Below are 26,426 nucleotides of genomic sequence, written 5' to 3'. Positions count from 1 at the left end.
CAGTACATCCTATCAGAGAACATGGGTCAAACAAGGCAGAGAACCTCTCTGCAGTCTCTTGATTAATAATCCGCCTTTGTGTCATAGTTCTCTGGGGCGGAAGAACTTGAGAAAAGAGAAAAACACACAGCTATGATCACTCACATGTACATCTACCACATGTGTATTTACAACAGGGATGGGCAACTCCGGTCCTCGAGGGCCACTGTCCTGCAGAGTTTAGCTCCAACCCTGACAATTTTTTTTTTTTGTAATCTTGAAAACATTGATTAGCTTGTTCAGGTGTGTTTAATTAGGGTTGAAGCTAAACTCTGCAGGACAGTGGCCCTCGAGGACCGGAGTTGCCCATCCCTGATTTACAATATCTAGACCAAGAGAAAAAACAAGGTCCAGGGTGTGACCCTTAATGTGCGTGGGTCCAGTAACGTGCTGAGTGAAGTTAAAAGAGTCTGCAATAGAAAGGAGATTAGCAGCTGTATTACATGTAGAATCATCAATATGCAAGTTAAAGTCCCCAATAATTAAAACCTTCTCAAGTTTGATGATAGATGATAAAAAGTCAGTAAAATCAGTGAGAAAGACACCTGCCGGCCCAGGAGGGCGGTAAATTAACACGCTGTAAAAAGCATTAGAAGAGCCTACTTTAAGCGTTTGAGATTCTAAAGAGGCAAAATTTTGTAGAGTTAATCACTCTACACATAAAACTGTCACGCTGCACAACAGCAAGTCCACCACCACGACGTGCCAATCGGGGCATCCCAGTAACAGAACAGCCAACAGGACAGAGCTCGTTTAGGTGAACAAACTCATTTTCCCTTTGCCACGTTTCCGTAAGAAACATAAAATCAATATTCTTACTCATAAAAAGCTCATTAAGAATAAATGATTTATTAGAGATGGAACGGGCGTTAAGCAAGGCAAAGTGGAGTAATGTAGCGTTCGACAGACCGGCATCAAGAACAGCTGATTGTGACGGAACTGACCGTAAACAGCTGACACAATCACGAGGTCTCCAGTTGCGGCGAATTGTCTGTCGCTGGTCAGGCAACACAGAGAACATCGGTAATGGCAAGTCCATCACGATCCCATCAACAAATTGCTGGTACACGCGAGGTTCAGATCCAACCGGTAAAAGCATCGCGGGGTGTTGGTGCTGAGGAGCATTTTTACCCGTAATTAGGGGGGAAACTAGTCGCAGCCACCGGAATCGTTCCCCGCGATATGGCCAGAGCACCCCCGACCAGGATTGGCGCCTTCTCTTGACTTGAACACCAGCTCTGCAACCCCTTCTCTTCGGTCTCTTCTTAGGATTCCCAGGTCCCCTGGCTGTAAACAGGAGCCGGTACTCAGGTGATGAAGGAGGACGCACGAACGGGGGCGGAAAGGTTTGTCTGAAACTTTCCCAACTTTCAAAGAGTCTTTCCATAGACACTCTGATGTCCAACAACGAGCGTCGATCATAAGTCCTTGCAGCAAAGACACTATAGTCAGACGATAGGGCTGATATGACAACATATATGGTGAGTACAAACGTAAAAAGTTTACACAGATGCGATGCAGCAGCGGCCAAGCCAAACACAGGCGCCATCTTGCTGATAAAGTTTTTAGATGTCTTCTAATATGTCTTTTATAATGTCTTCTTTCACAGAATAAGGCTGTCGTGTATTTATAAGTCATGTTTAATCAACAATCAAAGCGTTTAAATGTTATGTTTATTCAGCTACAGCAATGATGCCCGATAAGGATTTCCTGGAATGATGTGTGTTATTGTACTTCTGCGGCGGGGCATATTTGGTGTGTCTGCGTGAGAGCGCCCTCTGGCGTGCAGATGAAGCAGCATTTACTACCGATCAGCCGCACTGCACTGACAAGCTGCGCATAAAGTAATCGCAAATCGTGTTGTGGTTTCGTTGCAATTAATCGTGCAGCCTTAGTCTGCACACAACAGGAAGTGTGGAAAAAACTCACCCAGGTCTGAAAAATGGCAAAGCACGGTACACTTGACGAACACTAAATACACACTATTTCTAATACAGCTTCGGTGCAGCCTTTGAGGCTAAAGCGTATCCCATCCTTCATCACATTCAGGAACTTGTGGGCCCCAATTTCGCGTAATGTCTAGAAGAACTTTGCACTGTAAGTTAACCACAATCATGCAGGTGTTCACACCCAATTAAACACTTTGGCCAAACTCCTGAAATATGTCATGTCATTAGACAAGTGGTCAAGTGCGATAAGCTTCCAAATTTAGGAGGGTGGGTTGCTTTTTTTAAATTTCTTTTTACTTTTTATCAGCCTGTGTTTTATCTTCTTTTTCGGTCTTAATATCTGCCGCTTCGCTGGGCTTTCTCCCTCCTGAAAAGAATGAGAAAGGCAAAGACTCAGCGAACACGCCTACTCATCACAAACATTAAAACCAACCCATGAGAAGATGGACTTACCGAAGCAGACTCCCTCGACTCTGGACCTTCTTTCGTCCGTGGAAGGGTGGCGGAGGGTGATGGGCTGACGGAGGTTGACGGGCTGGATGCCCGCTTGCAGGGCCTTTTGCCCCTCTTTGGCCTGGAGGTAGCGGGGGGCTTCCGGGTCTCCACTTTTTTTACTGGCATGGTTTCCTCACCCTCCAAAGCTGACTCAAACAGGTGGCGGTTTTCTGCCACCTGCTTTGCATTTAAGTTCAGCACATAAAATCCATCCATTGTGGAGGTATCGTAGCACATCAATTGTGCCACTTTATACCAGTCTCCGGGGCTGTGGGTGTTCTTCGCCTGTACGGAGAGAGGAAAGCATAGGTGACGAGTTAGAAACATACACAAACACATCAGAAACTCACAACAGAAACAGGCACAGAAATACTTACATGGGTGGCGATGGAGGTCCTGACATCAGTGAACGTGGGCGTCCCAGTTAATCCCATGGCAGCCCATGCCTCCTGGAAATACTGGTTCAATTTTTTGCAGGAGCTGGGCTTGGACGTAAAAAATAAGTAGTGGGCATCTTTCCCACCCACCAAGGTGGACCTCATGGATAAAAATTCATGCAGCCACCCATACTCTTTAGCATCCAAGGCCAGTTGGGCTGCACAGAAGGCCTGGTTGGTCTTGTGAGTTGATATCTGTGGAAACAGTGACTAGCAGGGTAAGCATTTAGGGAGAGTTTTACGAGAGAACTGTGCAGAGAGAGAAAGAAATAAAACCACTCACGTTGATAACATAGCTGCCCTCTCTGGCGATCTGTTGGCCTTCCTCCACCTCCTTTATGGTCATGTTCTGGAACACCCTACCGCCATGGCCATAGATGCAGGCCAGGTATGCGGTGAGGTGTCCATAAAATGACCACTGGTCCTTCTTGTCCCCTGACTTCCTGAGGCAAGCTGCATAAAGAAAGGGAGAAGCATTAAGGGGCTCTTTAGGGACGCCACAGTTTGAGAGGTGAGGTGAAGCAAAAACTTACCCAGAATCTCTGGAATCTTCCGCTTGGCAGAGGAGCGGCACTCTTTTAACACTGCCTTTGGAATGAGGCAGCCTTCCTTGGCCTGATTTAAGGCCACTTTGTGCACCATTACCTTCCTCCGAAGCAATTTTTCCATCGCTGTGGCCTCCTCTTCCTTCTTGGGGGAGCGAAGAGACGTTAGAAGTTTTCTTGTGACCCGGGCAACCTGGGTGGAACGTGATCTCCACCTCAATAGGCGACAGCGGCGGGTCACATCTCTGAGGGCGCTGCTCAATGTGTCCACCTGCCTGTTGAGTTCTGCCACCTGATCCTGGAGCTGTTTGCGAGCATGCTGGCAGCAGGGTTTGTCACAGGTCCCCTTCTCTGGATGGGGTGGGGAATCCTCCAGATCCAAGGTAGAAGCCATAGGCACGGCTGGGTTGCTCGCCCGTAACTCTGTGAGGTCATGAATAATCTTCTTTCTCTTCAGCGCCTGCATGGTCTCTTGCTGGGCCACCCTTGTTAACTCGGTATGGTCCTTTAGGTGGCGATCCATGCGGGAGGTGGACTTGCCGCAGGAAGGCACGGGGCAGGTGCCCTTGCGGACATCGACTCTCCCCGAGGAAATGGCAAGCAGCAGCTTGCGCTCCTGGCTGTTGATGACCTTATGGGTCACCCTCAGATGCTGGCTCAGCTGGTGGTACCCATGAAGGCACAGCGGACAGTCTTCAAGACCCATGTCAACAGAAAAGAGGAAAGTGGCATGAACAAAATGCAAAAGACAAAGACTGTGCTTTAGGGGGTAATTTTAAGCCCTTTACAGGTTCAATTTGCAGTCTATTTGATTAAAACTTCAAGTATAATAGATCAAAAAGTGGACCACTTTTTCATCACGGATGTTATTTATTTAGTGGCCGCAAAATAGTAGCTTTGTGGACACTGCATTTATAAAAACTATTTCCTATTTAATACCAATTCTTGTTGATTAAACCACCTCTACTGTACTAAGCACTAGGGTTGGGAATATTTTGGTACCTCACGATAGAGTTCTCAACGGGCCGGGTCGGCCCGACAAACCCGACGGAACCCGCGGGTTCGGGCCGGGTCGAAATATAAGCAAATGACTCGGGTCGGGTCGGACCTCGGGCTTAATGTTTTCCGCTCAGTGAAGAAAACAAAAACATTTATTAATCATTGCAGCTGTTGACCGTAAAGAAAGTCTGGCTGCTGCGTGCAACGTGCATCGCGGAGGCAGACCTAACGCCGCTGCGTGCACGCCTTTTGCCTGGAGAAGAAGATGGAGTTGGTGAAAAGTAAACTTGCCGCAGGTGAATTCACCGTCGCTACTACAGGAGGGGGAAAATCAGAGGTCTGGAAAGTGTTTGGAGTAGTGCTGGATTCTGATGGAAATTCTACAGGAGGCAATGCTCAAAATGCAAGGCGCTGATGAAATATGACAGCAAAAAAAACACGGTCGTCCAGAAGATTTTTATTTGAGGCATATTTAGTAGCCTATATAGCGTATTTATATATTTAAAGTTTGTTTCAGTTGTTTGTATTGTTTGTAGGCTATTGTTAAAAGACCTGAAAATTAAAGGTTGATTTGAATTCCCGTCTGCTGGTCATGATAATACGTGTATGAGAAAAAAAAAGAAAATCGGCGTCGGGCCGATAATTCACGTTGATGTGTCGGGCTACATCAGGTCCGGGCTTTAAAAGCCACGGGCCGGGTCGGGTCGGGTTGTAATTTTCAGGCCCGTTGAGAACTCTACCTCATGATTCGATTATCGATTTTGAGTCAAATTTCGATTCAATATATGCATAGATTTGATTGTAGTTTACTGTTTTGTGTTACTTTTCTTATTTGACTGCGGTAGACAGTTTAATAGGTCTAGAAGGAAAAAAAATCCTACTGAATTAAATGTGAAACTTGACATTTATTTAGTTTTTCTTCCCATTTTAGTCAACAAAATATTATAAAACAAATTCCCTTTAAGCGGACTACAATCATTAATTTTTTTTTTTAAACAACATAAATGAAATGTATGGCAACAGTTTATGAGGCTGCTAGCTGTCCCTTTAAGAATAAATGCATGAATATAGTTACACATCCGATTTTCTCCCAGTTGTTTTCGTGCGCATAGGACATAACCATAGGACATAATCAAAGGGCATAACAGACTCTGTATACATCGAGTACTCCACAGTCCAGAGGATGTGCATTTTGACATAATTGTGTGTGTAGCTGTGAAAGAGAACTGTATTCGCGATCACATGCATGTGAGAGGCGTCATCTGTGCCCACATTTCGGCTGTGTGTCTGTCAGCACGAGCATTGAGTCCTTTCGAGGCTTATTATGATTAACGTGAATAACTTTAAGTAGTACTGCGAAGTTAAAGAAGTGTAACACTTTAGAGCAGGGCTATTCAACTAGCTACATACTAGGGCCGGATTATCAAATCTAAAAGTTGAGTTGGGCCGGTGGGTCGGTTTGGGGGATTAGTTTATTTATTTAAACATAAGTTTCAATAAACAAGCTAAAGTAAACCTAAAAAGTATTGTATTTACTTGGAAATGTGGTACCCAACAGTATGCAGATATATTAGCCTATAATAAATAAAAACTTTATAATTTACAGCTGTGTACAACTGTTTTGGAACAAATAAATTAATTAATTAATTATACAAGCACATAGCTATTGGTAAGAAATACAAATTATTTTATTAGGTGTTCCAGCACGAAGTGCTGAAAACCTATTGTAATTGCTATTTGAAAAAAAAAAAAAACCTAAAACGCATCGTGCAGCCCAAACCGTAAGGCCTAGAGACTTGAAACTCGGCCAGATGGTAGGCCTCACTTTTGGGGAGAACCTATCAGAGTATGACCCCAATTGGCCCATAGGTGGCGCTACAGCAACCAAAAGTACTAAATTGCTCATAACTCCTAGGCCGTTGATCCTAGCCTCAAGCTTTTTACACCACTGTGATCCTTGGCTTAAAAATCTCTGATTTCGATTTATGCAACAAAAAAAAAAAGTTATGTCGGATTTTGTCCAAAACCTACTTTTGCAAACTAGTCCCTGGTTTTTCGCCCGATTGGAACCAAAACAGTCTAGGCCTATTCTCTGGACACCCTCGAGATCAATAATTATCGAAAAAAAGTTGAAATTTTGCAATTGGGTGGCTGTAACAGGGTCATTTAGAAAAGGGGCGTGGCAAAATACAGGTATAAGCCTATAAATCATAAATAAAAAATCAGAACTTCACAAAAATTGATGAGCATATGTGTCATAACATGGTGAAGAAGCATGCAAAGTTTCATGGAGATCGGACCATAGGTGGCGCTATAACTGTCAAAAAGGTCTCATTATTAGGTGTTCAAGCACGAAGTGCTGAAAACCTATTGTAATTGCTATTTGAAAGAAAAAAAAAACACCCTAAAACGCATCGTGCAGCCCAAACCGTAAGGCCTAGAGACTTGAAACTCGGCCAGATGGTAGGCCACACTTTTGGGGAGAACCTATCAGAGTCTGACCCCAATTGGCCCATAGGTGGCGCTACAGCAACCAAAAGTACTAAATTGCTCATAACTCCTAGGCCGTTGGTCCTAGCCTCAAGCTTTTTACACCACTGTGATCCTTGGCTTAAGACGGACAATATGTATATCTCAGATGTATATGTGTCCGAACATGGTGAAGAAGCATGCAAAGTTTCATGGAGATCGGACCATAGGTGGCGCTATAACTGTTAAAAAGCTTCAAAACCATATATTTCCTATGGTAAATTGCCTGTATTAGCTGTAAATGGTCTTCTCCATCTATGATCATATTTTGTTCATATCATAATGTTAAAAACCAGTGCAGTACAATACTCTGGACTCTCTAGATCAATAATTGTCAGAAAAAGTTGAACGTCTGCATTTGGATTACTTTAATAGGGTCACTTCAAAATGTGGCCTTGACCAAGTGTCCCCGAAAGCCTATATCTCTTCAATGAATGCTCAGATCTTCTTAAAAACAAATCAGAACATGTGACTCTAAAAAAGCATGACAATTTTCAGACAGATTGGAGCAAATATGCCTCTATAACAGTTAAAAAGGTGAAAATGATATGAACATAATGGCATATTAAGCAATAAGTGGTATTCTACTGCCCCCTGCTGTTTAAAATAGTCATTTTGTCATGCTACTAACTAATATAATTCTATAATTGTTATTTAGACTTTATAAAATCACTATTTTAACATTTACACTCACATTTAGTCAAAATTCATCTATTGAAGTATTGCTGCTGACTATTGTAGCACATTGAGAAATGTGAATCCTGAAGGAGACTTGCAGTAAACATTTTATTTTTCCATCACATAGTTCAAATGTCTGTATCTACAACAGAATGTGTGTGTGTAGTCCTATATTTCTGAATAAATGCTGAATAATCAGATTAATAGATTACAAAGACATTATGTGAAATACTTATAGACCATTAAAGTATATTTTCACAATGACACATCCCAATAGCATTGAAAAAATCAACAACAACATTTGTCTTTGTGTGTGTGTGTGTGTGTGTGTGTGTGTGTGTGTGTGTGTGTGTGTGTGTGTGTGTGTAAGCATATGTCTAAATAAGATACCTGTGAAAACACTTTATTAATAAGTATAATGGCCAGCAGAGGGCAGTAGAAGACCACTTATTGGCTCAGTTTCATTTTGACAGACTTGATTTTCATCACTATTCTACAATAAAGCAAACCTGTTTTTCCATGTTAACTATTATAAAACGATCATTTTTTTTGTCAGTTTATCACTTCATGGCTATTGACACTTCACATCAATGCTAGCAATGTGGTAAATCATGGTAAATCACGATAGAAACATGGTAAATCATAGTAAATAATACTATTACATGGTGTATCATGGCAAATCATGCTAGCAATGTGATGAATCATGGTAAATCATGCTACAATCCTGGTAAATCATTCTAGAATGTGGTATATCATGGTAAATCATTCTATAACATGGTAAATCATGGTAAATCATTCTATAACATGGTAAATCATGATAAACTATGATAAATCATGCTAGAATCATATTAAATCATACTAGAATGTGTTCAATCGTGGTAAACCATGCTAGAGCAGGGTAAATCATGGTGAATCATACTAGAACTTGGTATATCATGGTAAACTATGGTAAATCATGCTAGATTCATGGTAAATCATACTGGAACATGGTAAATCATGAAAAATCACGCTAAAATTTGGTATATCATGGTAAATCATGCTAAAACAAGGTCTATTCCATCTATGATGTCAGTGTTTCATGCTTGCTACATGAAACTTAATGTCTTTTGATGCTTTTGAGCTTAACTGCCTTAACTGCTTGAACACCGATAAATGCTGCTTGCAGCTTTAATTTATAATTGTTATGCTTAAATGAAAATATTCTGACAGTGAGACTTGATAACAACAGGCTACTCACTCCCACTGTATAAAAAACTTTACGCACCTTCACAAAGAAACTTACTTTTTTTCTGAACAAAAATTAATTCGGCTATATATTCCTCTACCCATCTGAAAAATCTAATGCAATATAAATGACTATAACATATTTAATATAAATATTCCAAATTTCTGCCCAAACCATGGTAAATTACTACAGTAAATGTATGGTAAATTTTTGTAAGGGTGGTGATTAGGGGATTTAAAATCTTCTAACTTCATTCATGTATGGCAAAATGTTTCTTCTGCTTTCCTCATCAGTCTTGTTGGGAATGTTGAGGCTGTTTCATCCGATTTAAAACTAGTTTAATCATCGTGTGATTTGTGGTTTGTAACAGAGAGGTGTCTGTCGAATTGAAACGCTTCCCACTGGTTGTTGCAACGCCGTTTAATAATAGTGTCCGGGACTGGGAGTAAACACAACTCCGTGCCGGGGCGTGCAAAAACAACTAGTGAAACAACTGAAAACTGCGCTATTTGTTGTTACTGTACTGACCGAGAAACCGCTTCATATGATTCAGTGACAGAGCGGTGCGAACGAATGCGAATAGTTTCAGACCATTATGCAAGCTTAGAAAGAATCGAACTAGGGATGAGCATTTCATGCAAAAATAATATTAGAAGATCGCTGGGTATTATTAGATTATTATTCGAAAATCGCACCCCTCCCCCACATGCATGCACACATGCATATAGGCTACACACCAGAGCATTGTGAGCAAAGCAGAACGGTGTGACGCTTAAATAAAACTTAAACATACGTTTCATATTTATGTTTAAATAATGTTATTTTGTTTTATTTCATCTATGTTGATTATATGAAAAGGAAACCGCATGAGATGAGTAAGTTAGTGTGATAAGATGAGTCAAGAAAAAAGATAGATGCCCGATAAATATATCGGGAGACATTTGGGTCAGACATGATTTTGACCACTTAATCAAGTATTGTTTTTTAGAAATCCTTTTTTTAAAGTGAATTTCGTTTTGTATAAATTGTATCTTAATTTCAATCAATGTTTCATTAACCAGATGGAGATGGAGATGATTGGCGGGCCGGATTTGGCCCGCGGGCCGCCAGTTGAATAGCCCTGTTTTAGAGTATCCAGGGTTTCCCATACGTTCATTTATTTGTGGCGGCCCGCCACAATATCAACGCTGACCGCCACACATTGATTTTCGATTGTTTTTTAAAAAAATTTTTACTAAGCCTATTTAAAACGTATTTGATTGCAGAGCGCCGTAGCGCATTCGCGCAGCACTACCTCTCACTCGTCCCTCTCTCTCACTCACCCGTACCTCTCTCTCTCTCACTCACCCATACCTCTCGTGCTCTCCCTCACGCGTTCTCTCACTCACCGTACCTCTCGCGCTGTCTCTCCCTCACGCTCTCTCTCTCTCACTCACCCGTACCTCTCGTGCTCTCCCTCACGCGCTCTCCCTCACTCACCCGTACCTCTCACGCTCTCTCTTACTCACCCGTACCGCTCTCTCTCTATCCCTCACGCGCTCTCTCCGCACCCGTACCTCTCGCGCTCTCTCTCCCTCACACTCTCTCTCACTCACCCATACCTCTCGCACTCTCTCTCACTCACCCGTACCTCTCTCTCTCTCTCACCCGTACCTCTCGCCCTCTCTCTCCCTCACGCACTCTCTCTCACTCTCCCGTACCTCTCGCGCTCTCTCTCCCTCACGCTCTCTCTCTCACCCGTACCTCTCGCGCTCTCTCTCCCTCACCCATACCTCTCGCACTCTCTCTCCCTCACGCTCTCTCTCTCACCCGTACCTCTCGCGCTCTCTCTCCCCCACGTGCTCTCTCTCTCTCACCCGTACCTCTTGCACTCTCTCTCCCTCACGCTCTCTCTCACCCGTACCCCTCTCTCTCTCTCACCCGTACCTCTCGCGCTCTCTCTCCCCCACCCGTACCTCTCGCGCTCTCTCTCTCTCACGCTCTCTCTCTCACTCACCCGTACCTCTCACGCTCTCTCTCCCTCACGCTCTCTAGCTCACTCACCCGTACCTCTCACGCTCTCTCCCTCACACTCTCTCACTCACCCGTACCTCTCGCACTGTCTCTCCCTCACGCTCTCTCTCTCACCGTACCTCTCGCGCTGTCTCTCCCTCACGCTCTCTCTCTCTCACTCACCCGTACCTCTCGTGCTCTCCCTCACGCGCTCTCTCTCACTCACCCGTACCTCTCTCTCTCTCACTCACCCGTACCTCTCTCTCTCTCACTCACCCGTACCTCTCGTGCTCTCCCTCACGCGTTCTCTCACTCACCGTACCTCTCGCGCTGTCTCTCCCTCACGTTCTCTCTCTCTCACTCACCTTCACGCGCTCTCTCTCACTCACCCGTACCTCTCGCGCTCTCTCTCACTCACCCATACCTCTCACGCTCTCTCTAACTCACCCGTACCTCTCTCTCTCTCTCCCTCACGCGCTCTCTCACTCACCCGTACCTCTCGCGCTCTCTCTCCCTCACACTCTCTCTCACTCACCCATACCTCTCTCACTCTCTCTCACTCAATCGTACCTCTCTCTCACTCACCCGTACCTCTCGCGCTGTCTCTCCCTCACGCTCTCTCTCTCTCACTCACCCGTACCTCTCGTGCTCTCCCTTATGCGCTCTCTCTCACTCACCCGTACCTCTCTCTCTCTCACTCACCCGTACCTCTCTCTCTCTCTCTCACTCACCCATACCTCTCGCGCTCTCTCTCCCTCACACTCTCTCTCACTCACCCATACCTCTCGCACTCTCTCACTCAATCGTACCTCTCTCTCTCTCTCACCCGTACCTCTCGCCCTCTCTCTCCCTCACGCACTCTCTCTCACTCTCCCGTACCTCTCGCGCTCTCTCTCCCTCACGCTCTCTCTCACCCGTACCTCTCGCGCTCTCTCTCCCTCACGCTCTCTCTCTCACCCGTACCCCTCTCTCTCTCTCTCACCCGTACCTCTCGCGCTCTCTCTCCCCCACGTGCTCTCTCTCACTCACCCGTACCTCTCGCGCTGTCTCTCCCTCACGCTCTCTCTCTCTCACTCACCCGTACCTCTCGTGCTCTCCCTCACACTCTCTCACTCACCCGTACCTCTCGCGCTCTCTCCCCCACGTGCTCTCTCTCACTCACCCGTACCTCTCGCGCTCTCTCTTCCTCACGCTCTCTCTCTCACTCACCCGTACCTCTCACGCTCCCTCTCCCTCACGCTCTCTAGCTCACGCTCTCTCTCTCTCACTCACCCGTACCTCTCGTGCTCTCCCTTATGCGCTCTCTCTCACTCACCCGTACCTCTCTCTCTCTCACTCACCCGTACCTCTCTCTCTCTCTCTCACTCACCCATACCTCTCGCGCTCTCTCTCCCTCACACTCTCTCTCACTCACCCATACCTCTCGCACTCTCTCACTCAATCGTACCTCTCTCTCTCTCTCACCCGTACCTCTCGCCCTCTCTCTCCCTCACGCACTCTCTCTCACTCACCCGTACCTCTCGCGCTCTCTCTCCCTCACGCTCTCTCTCACCCGTACCTCTCGCGCTCTCTCTCCCTCACGCTCTCTCTCTCACCCGTACCCCTCTCTCTCTCTCTCACCCGTACCTCTCGCGCTCTCTCTCCCCCACGTGCTCTCTCTCACTCACCCGTACCTCTCGCGCTGTCTCTCCCTCACGCTCTCTCTCTCTCACTCACCCGTACCTCTCGTGCTCTCCCTCACACTCTCTCACTCACCCGTACCTCTCGCGCTCTCTCCCCCACGTGCTCTCTCTCACTCACCCGTACCTCTCGCGCTCTCTCTCCCTCACGCTCTCTCTCTCACTCACCCGTACCTCTCACGCTCCCTCTCCCTCACGCTCTCTAGCTCACTCACCCGTACCTCTCGCGCTCTCTCCCTCACACTCTCTCACTCACCCGTACCTCTCGCGCTCTCTCCCACACGCTCTCTCTCTCACTCACCCGTACCTCTCGAGCTCTCTCTCCCTCACGCTCTCTCTCTCACTCACCCGTGCCTCTCGCGCTCTCTCTCCCTCACCCGTACCTCTCGCGCCCCCCCCCCCACCTCTCGCGCCCCCCCCCTCTCTCTCTCTCTCACCCGTACCTCTCGCGCTCTCTCTCCCCCACGTGCTCTCTCTCACTCACCCGTACCTCTCGCGCTGTCTCTCCCTCACGCTCTCTCTCTCTCACTCACCCGTACCTCTCGTGCTCTCCCTCACACTCTCTCACTCACCCGTACCTCTCGCGCTCTCTCCCCCACGTGCTCTCTCTCACTCACCCGTACCTCTCGCGCTCTCTCTCCCTCACGCTCTCTCTCTCACTCACCCGTACCTCTCACGCTCCCTCTCCCTCACGCTCTCTAGCTCACTCACCCGTACCTCTCGCGCTCTCTCCCTCACACTCTCTCACTCACCCGTACCTCTCGCGCTCTCTCCCACACGCTCTCTCTCTCACTCACCCGTACCTCTCGAGCTCTCTCTCCCTCACGCTCTCTCTCTCACTCACCCGTGCCTCTCGCGCTCTCTCTCCCTCACCCGTACCTCTCGCGCCCCCCCCCCCCTACCTCTCGCGCCCCCCCCCCCCCCTTTAAAGTCATTGTAGTACTAATTTGCACAAAATATGCAGTCTCCACGAAAGCACTATTTGGCGGACACTAAATATATTGCAGCTGGGAGGTCCCTCTGTTTTAGTGTGGGGAAATTACTTAAACATGTGGTTAGGACCTAGGGGCCTCAAATAATTGTTCATGGGGCCCTCAGAAATAACAAAGTAAAGAGCCAAATTCCTCAGCATTTGGGAAGGCCTTTAAAAAAAATCATCAAAAATATTCAGTGGAAAATACAGACATGTGCTCATCTCTTTTTTGATCTTTTGATTGGGCTAGCGAAACCTGCTGTGATTTCGGCTCAAAGAACGACAAAAACCAAAGCAGACAACAGAAACAGACACACATAGGTATGGCAGACAAGAGATAGCTACTTGCCAAAAGAAGAAAAAAGTATAATTTGTTTTTATTATTTAATTATTATTATTACTATTATCATAATACTAAAGTATATATAGTAGTAATTGTATCATAACACTGTTACAATGCATACAATCGTCTATTATGTATTTCGTAACTTAAGAAAACTGAGTGATTAACAGGAACACCTGCCAATATTATATTATATTATTAGTAGTATAGTAGTAGTGGTTTAGTATTCTTTTTGTTTTTAGTTACCAAAGAAGAAAACTCAGTGGAGAGTTTGAAAAGAACAAGTGTCAATTGATGAATCAAGAAAAAAGGAGTCGTATATGGATGAGGGCAAAACGGAGGCAGAGAGAGAAGTTGAGGACCATAAACAATATACTGAACCTGAACCCCAGAGTCTTTAAATGTGACACCTGACATCCCAGTGGATGAGGTGACACTGGAACCACATTTGGCATCAGAGCCAGAAAAAATCTTCTACTTTAAAGAAGACGTGTCGTGCATACAACCATTAGTGAGCCAGAACCTCTAAATTCACGGTTCTCAAGATTAAGCTCCAAAGACTGGATGACTTTCATGAATATATAGCTAGTATCTAACAATCTAATCTAATCTAAATGTTTAACAATTTAAACATTTGTTCCAAGAACAATTAATTGCTTTGATGTTTTAATTACTATAATACCATTAACAATATGAGTTGTATGTAAATATGTTCGTTACAATAACAATGAAATCAAGCGTAGTTTTAAAAAACAAAACAAAACAAAAAAGTCACTCTCAGATGATCAACGTCTACATTTAAGGAATATGAAGCCTATCACAGCAATCATATATAAGCTCCTTCAGTATTATCAACAGCTACAGCATTTCTCAGGAGCTAATTACCCTCCTCCCTCCCCAGCTCCACCTGTCTCCAGTCAGGATTTGGCATTCTGATTTCCCTTTGAATCAAGACTAAATTCTCAAATTATGTTGTACATTAAATTATTAAATGAATGATATCTGCTATACATTCATGTTGGTTCTATTCTGTTTACCCTAAGGGGGGTTATTGCTGCTCTCCCTGCTCTTATCCATGCTAGGCTGCTTAGAACAGAACCAGACCGCCAATCCCAACTGTATGCTAATTGTCAATCGTATTTGATGACAGTGGTCTTGACAGGAATGTTTTCATGTTTGATGTAATTTTTAACATTAATATTATATTAAAAATAAAATGTGCTTCTTAAATATTCATAATGTCAAGGGCAGCAGACATAAGCTAGTCCAGAGGTCTTCAATCCTGCTCCTGAACGGCATCTGTCCTGCAGAGTTTAGTTCCAACTGCTTCAGCACACCTGCCTTTTGGCGCTTTTCCACTGCATGGAACGGCTCGGTACTGCTCAGTACGGTTCGTCTCGGCCCGGCACGGTTCGGCTCGCTTCACTTTTCCACTGCGTGGTACGACTCGACGCGAGTCGGTTCGCTTTAGCTCGGTTGCTTTTCCACTGCAGTTAGTATCGCTTCAAAGTGGGTGGGATTATGACTGATCGTTATAGTTTATCCACTGATCAGCAAACAACAAGAGGAACGGCTGCACTTCTCGTCCACTGACCACGATACAGCCATTTCTTTTTTGGAAGTTTTTTTTCTTCAAGCAAGTAGTTTTAAAACAGGTGCTACAGCGGTGGCTGTTACTGGCTATTTAAATCTAGCGGGTTTGATGTCTCTCAAATACAATGACGCTGGTAGTGATGATTCTGTCTGTCTGACCAATCAATGATTTTTGCAGTGTTTTCACGTCACATTTTAGTATAAGTACGGTGCGCTTGGAACCTCAACAGAGGTGGTACCATTTAAAGCGAGCCAAAGCGAGATGTACCGTACCGTACCATGCAGTGGAAAAGCGCCATTTGTATATTCAAGTGATCCTGAAGAGCTTGATGAGCTGATTCAGGTGTGTTTGATTAGGGTTGGAACTAAACTCTGCAGGACAGCTGCCCTCCAGGAGCAGGATTGAAGACCTCTGGGCTAGTCATTCGGTAACCAGCCTTGGTCATTCGGTAAAACCGATATATAGTAAATATTTAAATAGAATAATATTGTTTTTAATAACTAAAGGAACTACAATAATACAAATATAAAGCAGATTAGGCTTTTTTTCTATATTTCCCCTTTTCTCATTTCCCTGTGCAATTTTTTAATTGAATATGTAGGATGGTTTAGAGTAGTCCAATAAAATGATTGAATTATATGAGATCAGTGATAATGTTATTTTATATTTCTTCTGTTGTAAACACTATATACTGTCTCAACATCAATGTCAAATCAGGTTTTTTCATGAATAATTATCGGCAAATTAATAATTTTAGATATATTCATGGTAAAACCGAATTTTTTTTTTGGTGACAAATTTAGTCCATCTAGTAAAAAATTGCATAAGCAGTGTTAATTGATTGTAAAAACCACATAATCTTATTGTTAACACTTAGTAAAACTAAAAAATGGTTTCAAAATAATTATATCTCGATTAATTTTTTTTACACTTTTAAAAACCTTATTCGTCAATGACCCATATTTAAAAATAATAACAACAACTATAATTAACCATGTATTATTATGTTTCAGTTTGCCATTCTATTTTCTCACCAAAGCGCTTTAAATAAGATAAAATGTAGACAGCATGCAGTAACTATCAAGCTGTGTCAGTGGGGAAAATGTTTTATTGTATTGTTAATAAGCTTGTGTTTTTGAAATATGACCTAGCCTATTTATTATTATTAACGACCTATTTTATACTTCAATGAATATAACTATCTTCAACGTGCATCACACAAAAAGGTGAAACATATAAGCTCTATGGTTTAACGATTAAAGAAGAGAAATTAAAGGTACAATATGTAACCTTTAGCCAGTGTCTAAAATTAACAATCACCAAGTGCCAAATGCGAGCAAACGTCGGTGTTGGCGCATATATATATATATATATATATATATATATATATATATATATATATATATATATATGAAACGGAGTCAATTGCCAGTTGGCGGGTAATTTTTTTTATAAATTCTAGCAATGTTGTGAGAACATGAACCTGAACAAACACAAACGACTCTCAGGACAGTTGACAGGTCAACGCTCCATTGTGACAAAAGTTTATGCCATGGCAATTTAAATATTCAAGCCCAAGATGATGCAAGGGGCAATTTGTTACCCCGGCGCTGTGTGTGGAAAGTTTTAAGCACACACATCCGAAGAAAAGCCGAAAAAGATTTTACACTGGTTTCTAAAATTCTGGTGTCATAACTGCCTGTTTTTGCAGAAAAAAAATATTCATGGCCGGTACATTTACTTAAGTTACCAACCATTGGCGTGTGTGGAAAAAAGTTACTTTTTAGTTTCTAATGATTAAAAAACAACAACACTGCATGCATTTTGCAGAAGAACATTGTTTTGGTTGTGCTTCGGCTCTGCGTGACTGTGTGGATGAATATCGTTATTCTTTTTTTTTTATAAACAAGCACTTTCTATTTTTATAGCATGTGAACTTATCTTCGATACTTTTCCTTATAAAAAACAATCGGATTGCTTTGATTTTGCTACTTAGATCCAACTTTTCGAATCTCCGCTACTAGCCTTTAGCCCGCTAGCATCGCACGCGTGGCCTCTCGCCTATTGATCGTCTCATTTACACCCGTTTCACTGAAAGGATACGGGTTATATCCAGGATTTCAGTCCTAAATTAGTAGTGATATTGGTAGTTTCATCTGTTATAATGGCGAGTATATCGGATGTGTGTCTAACGTTACCTCTGAGTGCAGGTGAGGACACATTCAAGCTGCATTCGGTGCTGTTGGAGCTGGAGTCCGTGGAGAAGCAGATCCGTGGTCTGCTAGAGAGGCAAGCCGAGCTGCGAGATCGGCGTTCAGCGCTTGAAACATCACGCGCCGATGCTCACAAGTCAGTGGTTAGTAACTTTTTGACTCCGACCTCGTCTACTCCGTGTGCTTCTCTGCACAGGACGCAAGCACCCAGGATGCGATCATCCCAGGCTTCATTCACTCCGGCACCGACACAACACCATAGGCCCTGGATGATCCCACAGCGGAAGACACGAGTCAGGACCAGAGCAAGGACCTCTCCGCCTCTCCGGGTCTTCGAGATCTCCACCCGGAACCGCTTCTTCCCTCTTCGCGAGTCGGAACGAAACGACGCCGTGATCATCGGCAGTTCCATCGTCCGTCATGTCCGTGCTACCTCAGGTAAGGGTAAGGTGCGCACTCACTGCTTTCCTGGTGCTCGTGTTCTAGATGTCGCTGCACATGTTCCCGAGATCCTGAACGGTGACGGGCGCGTCTAAGCTATTGTGCTGAACGACATCAGGCTGCGGCAGACGGAGGTTCTGAAGAAGGACTACAGGAGCCTGATCGAGATGGTACGCAGCACATCGCCTGAAGCAACGATCATCGTGTCTGGACCGCTTCCCACGTACTAGGGATGGGCATGATTAATCGACGATCGATTATTGATCATTAAGAATTTCGTCGATCACGTTAATTTGTTATCGATTATCATTAAACTAATGCTGCTGCGTTGCGTAGTGTGAGTGGAAAGTGAACGTGCTCCCCGGGCTGGTCAAGTTAGCGCGGAGGTACCTGTGCATCCCGGCAACGTCAGTCCCCTCAGAGCGGGTGTTTTCGGCGGCTGGACTGAAGCCTTGTTAACACTCGACGCGTCCGCTCGAGCGCGAAGGTGAGCGCGGCAAAAATGACGTCATTGCGGTATTCGGTGTTTCACAGGCGAGCGCGTCGAGTAAAAACGCCTCGTCTGTTTGGGGAGGTGCGCGCGCAGTCTGTGGAGACGGGTTATATCCAGGATTTCAGTCCTAAATTAGTAGTGATATTGGTAGTTTCATCTGTTATAATGGCGAGTATATCGGATGTGTGTCTAACGTTACCTCTGAGTGCAGGTGAGGACACATTCAAGCTGCATTCGGTGCTGTTGGAGCTGGAGTCCGTGGAGAAGCAGATCCGTGGTCTGCTAGAGAGGCAAGCCGAGCTGCGAGATCGGCGTTCAGCGCTTGAAACATCACGCGCCGATGCTCACAAGTCAGTGGTTAGTAACTTTTTGACTCCGACCTCGTCTACTCCGTGTGCTTCTCTGCACAGGACGCAAGCACCCAGGATGCGATCATCCCAGGCTTCATTCACTCCGGCACCGACACAACACCATAGGCCCTGGATGATCCCACAGCGGAAGACACGAGTCAGGACCAGAGCAAGGACCTCTCCGCCTCTCCGGGTCTTCGAGATCTCCACCCGGAACCGCTTCTTCCCTCTTCGCGAGTCGGAACGAAACGACGCCGTGATCATCGGCAGTTCCATCGTCCGTCATGTCCGTGCTACCTCAGGTAAGGGTAAGGTGCGCACTCACTGCTTTCCTGGTGCTCGTGTTCTAGATGTCGCTGCACATGTTCCCGAGATCCTGAACGGTGACGGGCGCGTCTAAGCTATTGTGCTGAACGACATCAGGCTGCGGCAGACGGAGGTTCTGAAGAAGGACTACAGGAGCCTGATCGAGATGGTACGCAGCACATCGCCTGAAGCAACGATCATCGTGTCTGGACCGCTTCCCACGTACTAGGGATGGGCATGATTAATCGACAATCGATTATTGATCATTAAGAATTTCGTCGATCACGTTAATTTGTTATCGATTATCATTAAACTAATGCTGCTGCGTTGCGTAGTGTGAGTGGAAAGTGAACGTGCTCCCCGGGCTGGTCAAGTTAGCGCGGAGGTACCTGTGCATCCCGGCAACGTCAGTCCCCTCAGAGCGGGTGTTTTCGGCGGCTGGACTGAAGCCTTGTTAACACTCGACGCGTCCGCTCGAGCGCGAAGGTGAGCGCGGCAAAAATGACGTCATTGCGGTATTCGGTGTTTCACAGGCGAGCGCGTCGAGTAAAAACGCCTCGTCTGTTTGGGGAGGTGCGCGCGCAGTCTGTGGAGACTCGCGCTGCAGAGCCAGGCGAAGGTGTAAACGAGGCTTGACGGTCAGGTTGCGGTCGCGTCTGACCTCAGATCATGTCATCAACATGCTTATCTTTCTCAACAAAAATCAGTAGACTGGTGTAGAAGTTGTATGTGAGTTACTAGTTATTTTTTATGAGGCTTTGTTAAGTAGCCTAGCCGAATTGATTGTTACAGTAAGTAGGCTAATCTCTCTCACCCTCTTTCTCGACTCCGTTCTTGGATAGTTCTGAGTTACATTTTGACAAAACCTGTCATATCTAAGTATTATTATGTTTTTGGTTAAGTTATTGTTTAACATGATTTTTTTTATTATTTATTATTTTGGAACAAACGAGGGTCTCTGTTTAAGAACGCCAACTCGCAGCTGCAGGTTCCGTTGCTTCCGAGCACCGCAGCGCATATATCTTCAAGTTTAGCCTAACCGAACGTCCAGTTTTACTGCCACAAGTTGATCATCTTGTAATAAAGATCTAATCGAGGAAAAAACGCGCTGTATTTGTGTATTTTCATTGCATTTTTAATTTATAAAAAGTATATAATATAAAAATAAATAATGAATTTGAATATAAAAATATTAATGATTAATCGATAGTCGATCGTTAATTCTCCCGACGATCGACTAAGAAAATTTAATCGAATGCCCATCCCTACCACGTACCGACAAGGACAGCAAAGGTTCAGTAGATTATTTGCACTAAATGAATGGTTAATGTCATTGTGTAATGAACAGGAACTGCTCTTTGTAAATAATTGGAATCTGTTCTGGGAGCGACATAGGCTCTACCGTGCTGATGGCCTGCACCCCAGCAGAATCGGAGCGGCTGTTCTGTCGGACAACATCTCCAAGACGTTACACACCATATGACTAGTAAGTCAAAGTCCAAATCACAGTCTTTGCTGTCCCAACTTAATTGATATAAGTAGTGTAGAACATTATATAGGAACTGTGTCTATTCCTCGTTTAGTGAGGCCAAACAATGAATCTACTGTAGGATCTAGGAAAAATCTTATTTTAATTAAACCAGAAATTATCAATATCAGTGAACAAAAACAATTTCTAAAGCTAGGTCTTCTAAACATTAGATCGCTCACACCTAAGGCGGTTATTGTAAATGAAATGGTCACAGATAATAGTTTCGATGTATTCTGCCTTACTGAAACCTGGCTTAAACCAAATGATTATTTCGGTCTAAATGAGTCCACTACACCAGGATACTGTTATAAGCATGAGCCCCGTCTGATCGGTCGTGGTGGCGGTGTTGCAACAATCTATAGAGATATTCTAAATGTTACTCAGAAAAAAGGTCACAGGTTTAATTCGTTTGAAGTACTTGTGCTAAATGTTACGCTCTTAGATGTAAGAAAGAAATCCCTATTATCTCTAGCCTTGGCTACTGTATATAGACCTCCAGGGCCCTATGCTGATTTCCTAAAAGAGTTTGCAGAGTTTCTCTCAGATCTATTGGTCAATGTCGATAAAGCAATAATTGTTGGAGATTTTAACATACACGTAGATAACACAAATGATGCGTTAGGGGCTGCGTTTACAGATTTATTAAACTCCTTTGGGGTCAAGCAAAACGTCAGTGGTCCCAATCTTCGTCTAAATCATACACTAGATTTAATTATATCATATGGAACCAATCCAACCGATATAGATATTGTACCGCAAAGTGATGATGTCACTGATCATAACATGATAACTTGCATAATACGTACTGCTGAAATTTGTCATGTTGCGCCACGTTATCGACCAGGCAGAACAATCCTTCCAACCACTATAGATAGATTCTCAAATAGCTTACCTGATCCATCTCAGCTGCTCAGTGAACCCAAACAAACAGATGAACTAGAGGAAATGACTAGCAGTTTGAGCACCATTTTCTCTAGTACACTAGAAATTGTTGCACCAATTAGATTAAAAAAGGTTAGAGAGAAAACTAAAGCACCATGGTACAACAGTGCTACACATGTCATCAAGAGAGAAACTCGTAACTTAGAGCGTAAATGGAAACAAACTAATTTAGAGGTCTTTAGAATCGCGTGGAAAGACAGTATGTCACGTTATAAAAAGGCTCTAAAAGCAGCCAGGGCTGAGCATCTCCGCAAACTAATAGAAAATAACCAAAATAATCCAAGGTTTTTGTTCAACACCGGAGCTAGACTAACAAATAAACAAACATCACCAGAGCAAAATATTCTGTTACAGTATAGAAGTAATGATTTTATGAATTTCTTCAATGAGAAAATGGAAAGCATCAGAAACACAATTGTAAATGTACAATCTTTTATGGTGTCTTATGATTCAGCCTCAATTATCACCCCTCAAGAACAACTACACCGCTTTACAACTATAGGACAGGAAGAGTTAAATAAACTTATCATTGCATCTAAACCAACAACATGTTTATTAGATTCAATACCCACTAAACTACTGAAAGAAGTGTTACCTGTAGTGGAAGAGCCTCTTCTCAATATTATTAACTCGTCTTTATCTTTAGGTCATGTTCCAAGAATATTCAAACTGGCAGTAATAAAACCGCTCATTAAGAAACCGCAATTAGATCCAAATAACTTAGCAAATTACAGACCCATTTCAAATCTTCCATTTATGTCTAAAATACTAGAAAAAATTGTGTCCGCTCAATTGTGCTCTTTCTTGCAAGAAAATGATATCTATGAAAATTTTCAGTCAGGATTCAGACCGCATCATAGCACAGAAACTGCGCTAGTTAAAATTACAAATGATTTACTTTTAGCTTCTGACCAAGGCTGTATCTCAATACTAGTTCTACTCGATCTTAGCGCTGCGTTTCGACACTATAGATCATAAAATACTCTTGGATCGACTACAAAACTACTCTGGTGTTACGGGACAGGCATTAAGCTGGTTTAGATCGTACTTATCAGACCGTTATCATTTTGTCTGTTTAAATGGGGAAAAAACAAAAATAACGTCAGTAGACTATGGAGTGCCGCAAGGATCGGTGTTAGGCCCTCTGCTATTCTCAATATATATGCTGCCAAATGGTAATATTATAAGAAAACATGGACTTAATTTCCACTGTTATGCTGATGACACTCAATTATATATTTCATCACGACCAGATGAAAACACTAACTCATCTAAATTGACAGTGTCTCAAAGATATAAAATGCTGGATGACGTGTAATTTCCTGCTATTAAATTCAGATAAAACGGAGGTATTACTTATTGGTCCAAAAAACTACCCACAAAATCCCTTACAATACAACTTTAATATAGAAGGATGTCCTGTTACTTTATCCACTACAGTAAAAGACCTGGGTGTTATACTAGACCACAGCATGTCTTTAGAAAATCATATTTCATATGTTACAAGAACAGCCTTTTTCCACCTTAGAAACATTGCTAAGCTACGTAACATGCTATCTGTTTCTGATGCAGAAAAGTTAGTTCATGCATTCATGACCCCGAGACTAGATTACTGTAATGCTATATTAGCTGGCTGTCGTGCATCCTCAATAAACAAGCTACAGTTAGTGCAAAATGCAGCTGCTAGAGTTCTTACTAGATCAAGAAAATATGATCATATAACACCAATTTTATCATCTCTACGCTGGTTACCTATTAAGTTCCGTATCAATTACAAAGTACTACTACTGAACTATAAAGCCCTAAATGGTTTAGCTCCTGTGTATTTAATGGACCTTCTATCGCCCTACAATCCATCACTAAATTCGAGGCTTCTGGACATTCCTAGGATATCTAAGTCCACTAGAGGAGGGAGGGCGTTCTCGCATTTAGCTCCTAAACTCTGGAACAGCCTTCCTGATATTGTTCGAGGCTCAGACTCGCTGTCCCAGTTTAAAACTAGATTAAAGACGCATCTCTTTAGCCAAGCATTCACATAATGCTTACCTTTTATACCACTGTTGAATCAGATCGAATGCATTATTATTATGAACAGCAGCTATGCTAATTATCTCGCATCTGCTCTTCTGCTGTTATCTCGGGATGCTAGCCCCGAGGTAAATAGCGTTCAACAGCTCCAGTTTATATCCAGCCTCTCACGGAGACTTCAGATCCCCCAACACCTGCGATGAGATGAGTAAACTCCTGTGAAGAGACGACTCAACGCCGGCGATATGTTATGCCCTAAATTACTACATGATTAACTAACTGTATTTTTTCTATGTACATTTCTGAAATGCACTTTCTGTCAAGCTGCTTTGAAAAAATATGTATTGTGAAAAGCGCTATACAAATAAAATTTAATTTAATTGAATTACCCTCCTGCTCATAAATTATTAAGAGATAGCCTATAACCAGTTTAGATAAAAAAGACCTCAATCTGAATAGCTGAAGATACTACTGTAGCTTTACACATTAATAGTATAGGTACTTCCTTGAAAATAAATTCTGGCTATGCAGTGCTAGATCAACTATAATGAAATGACAATAGATAATGCTTTACTTTAATTTTTTTACTCTGTTAGAGAGCTACATATGACTCTGTTCTGTTTTTGATTCCCAGAGGTTGGAGAATTAGCTGCTCCTAGTCAACCTTTCTCACTCGTTGTGACAACTAGCTAACGTATGCTACTCCCACACCATACCTGTCAAAGTGTCCGGAGCAACTTTTCTCTATTTACGGATATGAGACATGGGTGAGTGACGTATACATAGCTTCCCATGAAAACCATCCTGACAGGTCTAAAATATAAACTTATTATAGACTTCCCAAAGTGAATCAGGGAAAATGTGTAAAAATTAGGGCTATCAAAGTTTTGATTTATATTTCAGTTTTGATTTATATGCTGTTTAATGTTGATGATCGTGTTATTTCACATCTGCTTGCATACGATATCGTTTGTTTCTGCTTATTTTTTGCCCGTGTTTTGATTTGGCGATACTCTTTCAGAAGATGTGTAATCAATTATGAGAATGAAACCAACCTGTTAGTGTGTCAGTGTGGTCTTGTTTCACACTGAATGTTTCTTCAACCTTCGTGCCTTCCCTCTCTTCAATAAACACCATATTTGTATGATCCTCAGTATCTTCTTGTTTCACACTGCATGCTTCTTCAATCCTTATTTCTTCACTCTCTTCTTTAATTAACACCATAATTGTTTGTTCCTCAGTATCTTCAATCTTCATGTCTTCACTCTCTTTAATAAACACCATTGTTGTTTGTTCCTCAATATCTTCTTGTTTTACACTGAATGCTTCTTCAATCCTCATTTCTTCACTCTCTTCTTTAATAGACACCATAATTGTTTGTTCCTCAGTATCTTCAATCTTCATTTCTTCACTCTCTTCTTTAATAAACGCCATCTTTATAATAGTGTCACGTAACTTAGATCTCAGCTGCTTCACCAGGGGTGGTGAACAGTTTGACAGTTTGAGATGAGAATATTTAACGGAAAGAAAAATAAATCCAAACTAATTTTCTGTATTTCTCTCAATCCGCTCCCAAGTTCACCGTTTGTAAAAACTTAAAATACAAACCTTTCTTCAGCAGTATCACAACAGACGCTGGAGCATGGCGCAGCCTAATGACGTCATTTGAAAAAACGTCCAGTTCACACGGTTCTGTGCATGGGTTCTGTCAAAAACCACCAAAGTGCAATAATAAAATATATATCAGAGAAATAAGAGTTGAATTCTTGGAGAAATACATAAGAGGATGCGATGTTAAAAAAGGCAAAATGGTGATAAGCACTTTTTTTTGCATCTTCTTTCATTAGCTCTTTATATTTTCATCATGCCATTTGACAACATGTATTTAAATATGTATTTCTCCAAGAATTAAACTCTAAATAGTTTTTGACATGTATTTATTATTGCACTTTAGTGGTTTTAGACAGCAGAACTGGACTTTTATTTTGGTCTGGACACATGACGTCATAAAATTGCGCCGTGCTCCTGCGTTCTGCTTCTGCTGTGATTCGGCTGAAGAAAGGTCTGTTTTTTATGCATTTAATGTATTTACATTAATGCAACCCGTTCAGGCGATTCAGCACAATCTATAAATAATTGGCATGTCTAAATATTAAGTGTCTGTATAATTTGGGTTCTTTTATTAATTAGAAGCCCTGGTTTTGAAAGGTTTTATTTAAGGCCATTAACTCTCACTCTGTCCTACACTTACCAGTGCGCTGAACTGCTGAACTAGAGCTGATTAAGACGCACCAAGAGATTTAGTATGGATTTATTTTATATCTGTTGATTATTTTCATCTTAAACATGTCAAACTGTTCAAACACAGAAAAACTCCTGGTGAAGCGTGAAGATCTACGTGACACAATTATAAAGATGGCGTTTATTAAAGAGGAGAGTGAAGACATGAAGATTGAAGAAACATTGAAAAGAGAAGATACAGAGGAACAAACAGGTTGGTTTCATTCTCAAAGCTGATTACATATCTTCTTAAAGCGTACTGAATCTCCAGATCAAAACACAGGTGAAAAAGAAGCGGAAACAAGCGATGTCATATAACTATTATGACTCCTAATATGTTCGAATCAAATGGTAAAGTGGTGTAA

The 26,426-nt window shown here is 42.9% G+C and overlaps 2 protein-coding genes across 3 annotated transcripts in view; one reads left to right on the top strand and one right to left on the bottom strand.

The window, feature by feature from the left end:
* Positions 1–869: 869 nt before the first annotated feature.
* On the bottom strand, positions 870–25,442 carry LOC143742438 (uncharacterized). Its single transcript, XM_077235290.1, has 7 exons — positions 25,390–25,442; positions 24,837–25,243; positions 3,454–4,158; positions 3,204–3,373; positions 2,861–3,115; positions 2,442–2,768; positions 870–2,355 (listed from the first exon to the last, which is right to left on the bottom strand). The coding sequence occupies exons 2-7, from the start codon at positions 25,213–25,215 to the stop codon at positions 2,248–2,250; spliced, it is 1,944 nt and encodes a 647-aa protein (XP_077091405.1). The 5' UTR covers positions 25,216–25,243; positions 25,390–25,442; the 3' UTR covers positions 870–2,247.
* A 339-nt stretch (positions 25,443–25,781) lies between these two features.
* LOC143742504 (uncharacterized) overlaps positions 25,782–26,426 on the top strand; it is a 41,586-nt gene continuing 40,941 nt past the window's right edge. Inside the window, exons 1-2 of one of the 2 annotated variants that reach the window (XR_013205440.1) lie at positions 25,782–25,843; positions 26,150–26,275. Coding sequence is in view for 1 of the 2 variants with exons in the window: in XM_077235387.1 (XP_077091502.1) it covers positions 26,197–26,275 (79 nt within the window). In the remaining variant the exon portion in view is untranslated. The remainder of the gene's footprint in view (positions 25,844–26,149; positions 26,276–26,426) is intronic. The other variant, XM_077235387.1, reaches the window with a different exon arrangement.

Source organism: Siphateles boraxobius, unplaced genomic scaffold (genome assembly GCF_051911475.1).
Source record: "Siphateles boraxobius isolate OS27281-9 unplaced genomic scaffold, OSU_SipBor_1 19, whole genome shotgun sequence".
NCBI lineage: Eukaryota > Metazoa > Chordata > Actinopteri > Cypriniformes > Leuciscidae > Siphateles > Siphateles boraxobius.
The sequence above is the reverse complement of the archived record's forward strand: the minus strand, read 5'-3'. Positions and strand labels throughout refer to the sequence as shown.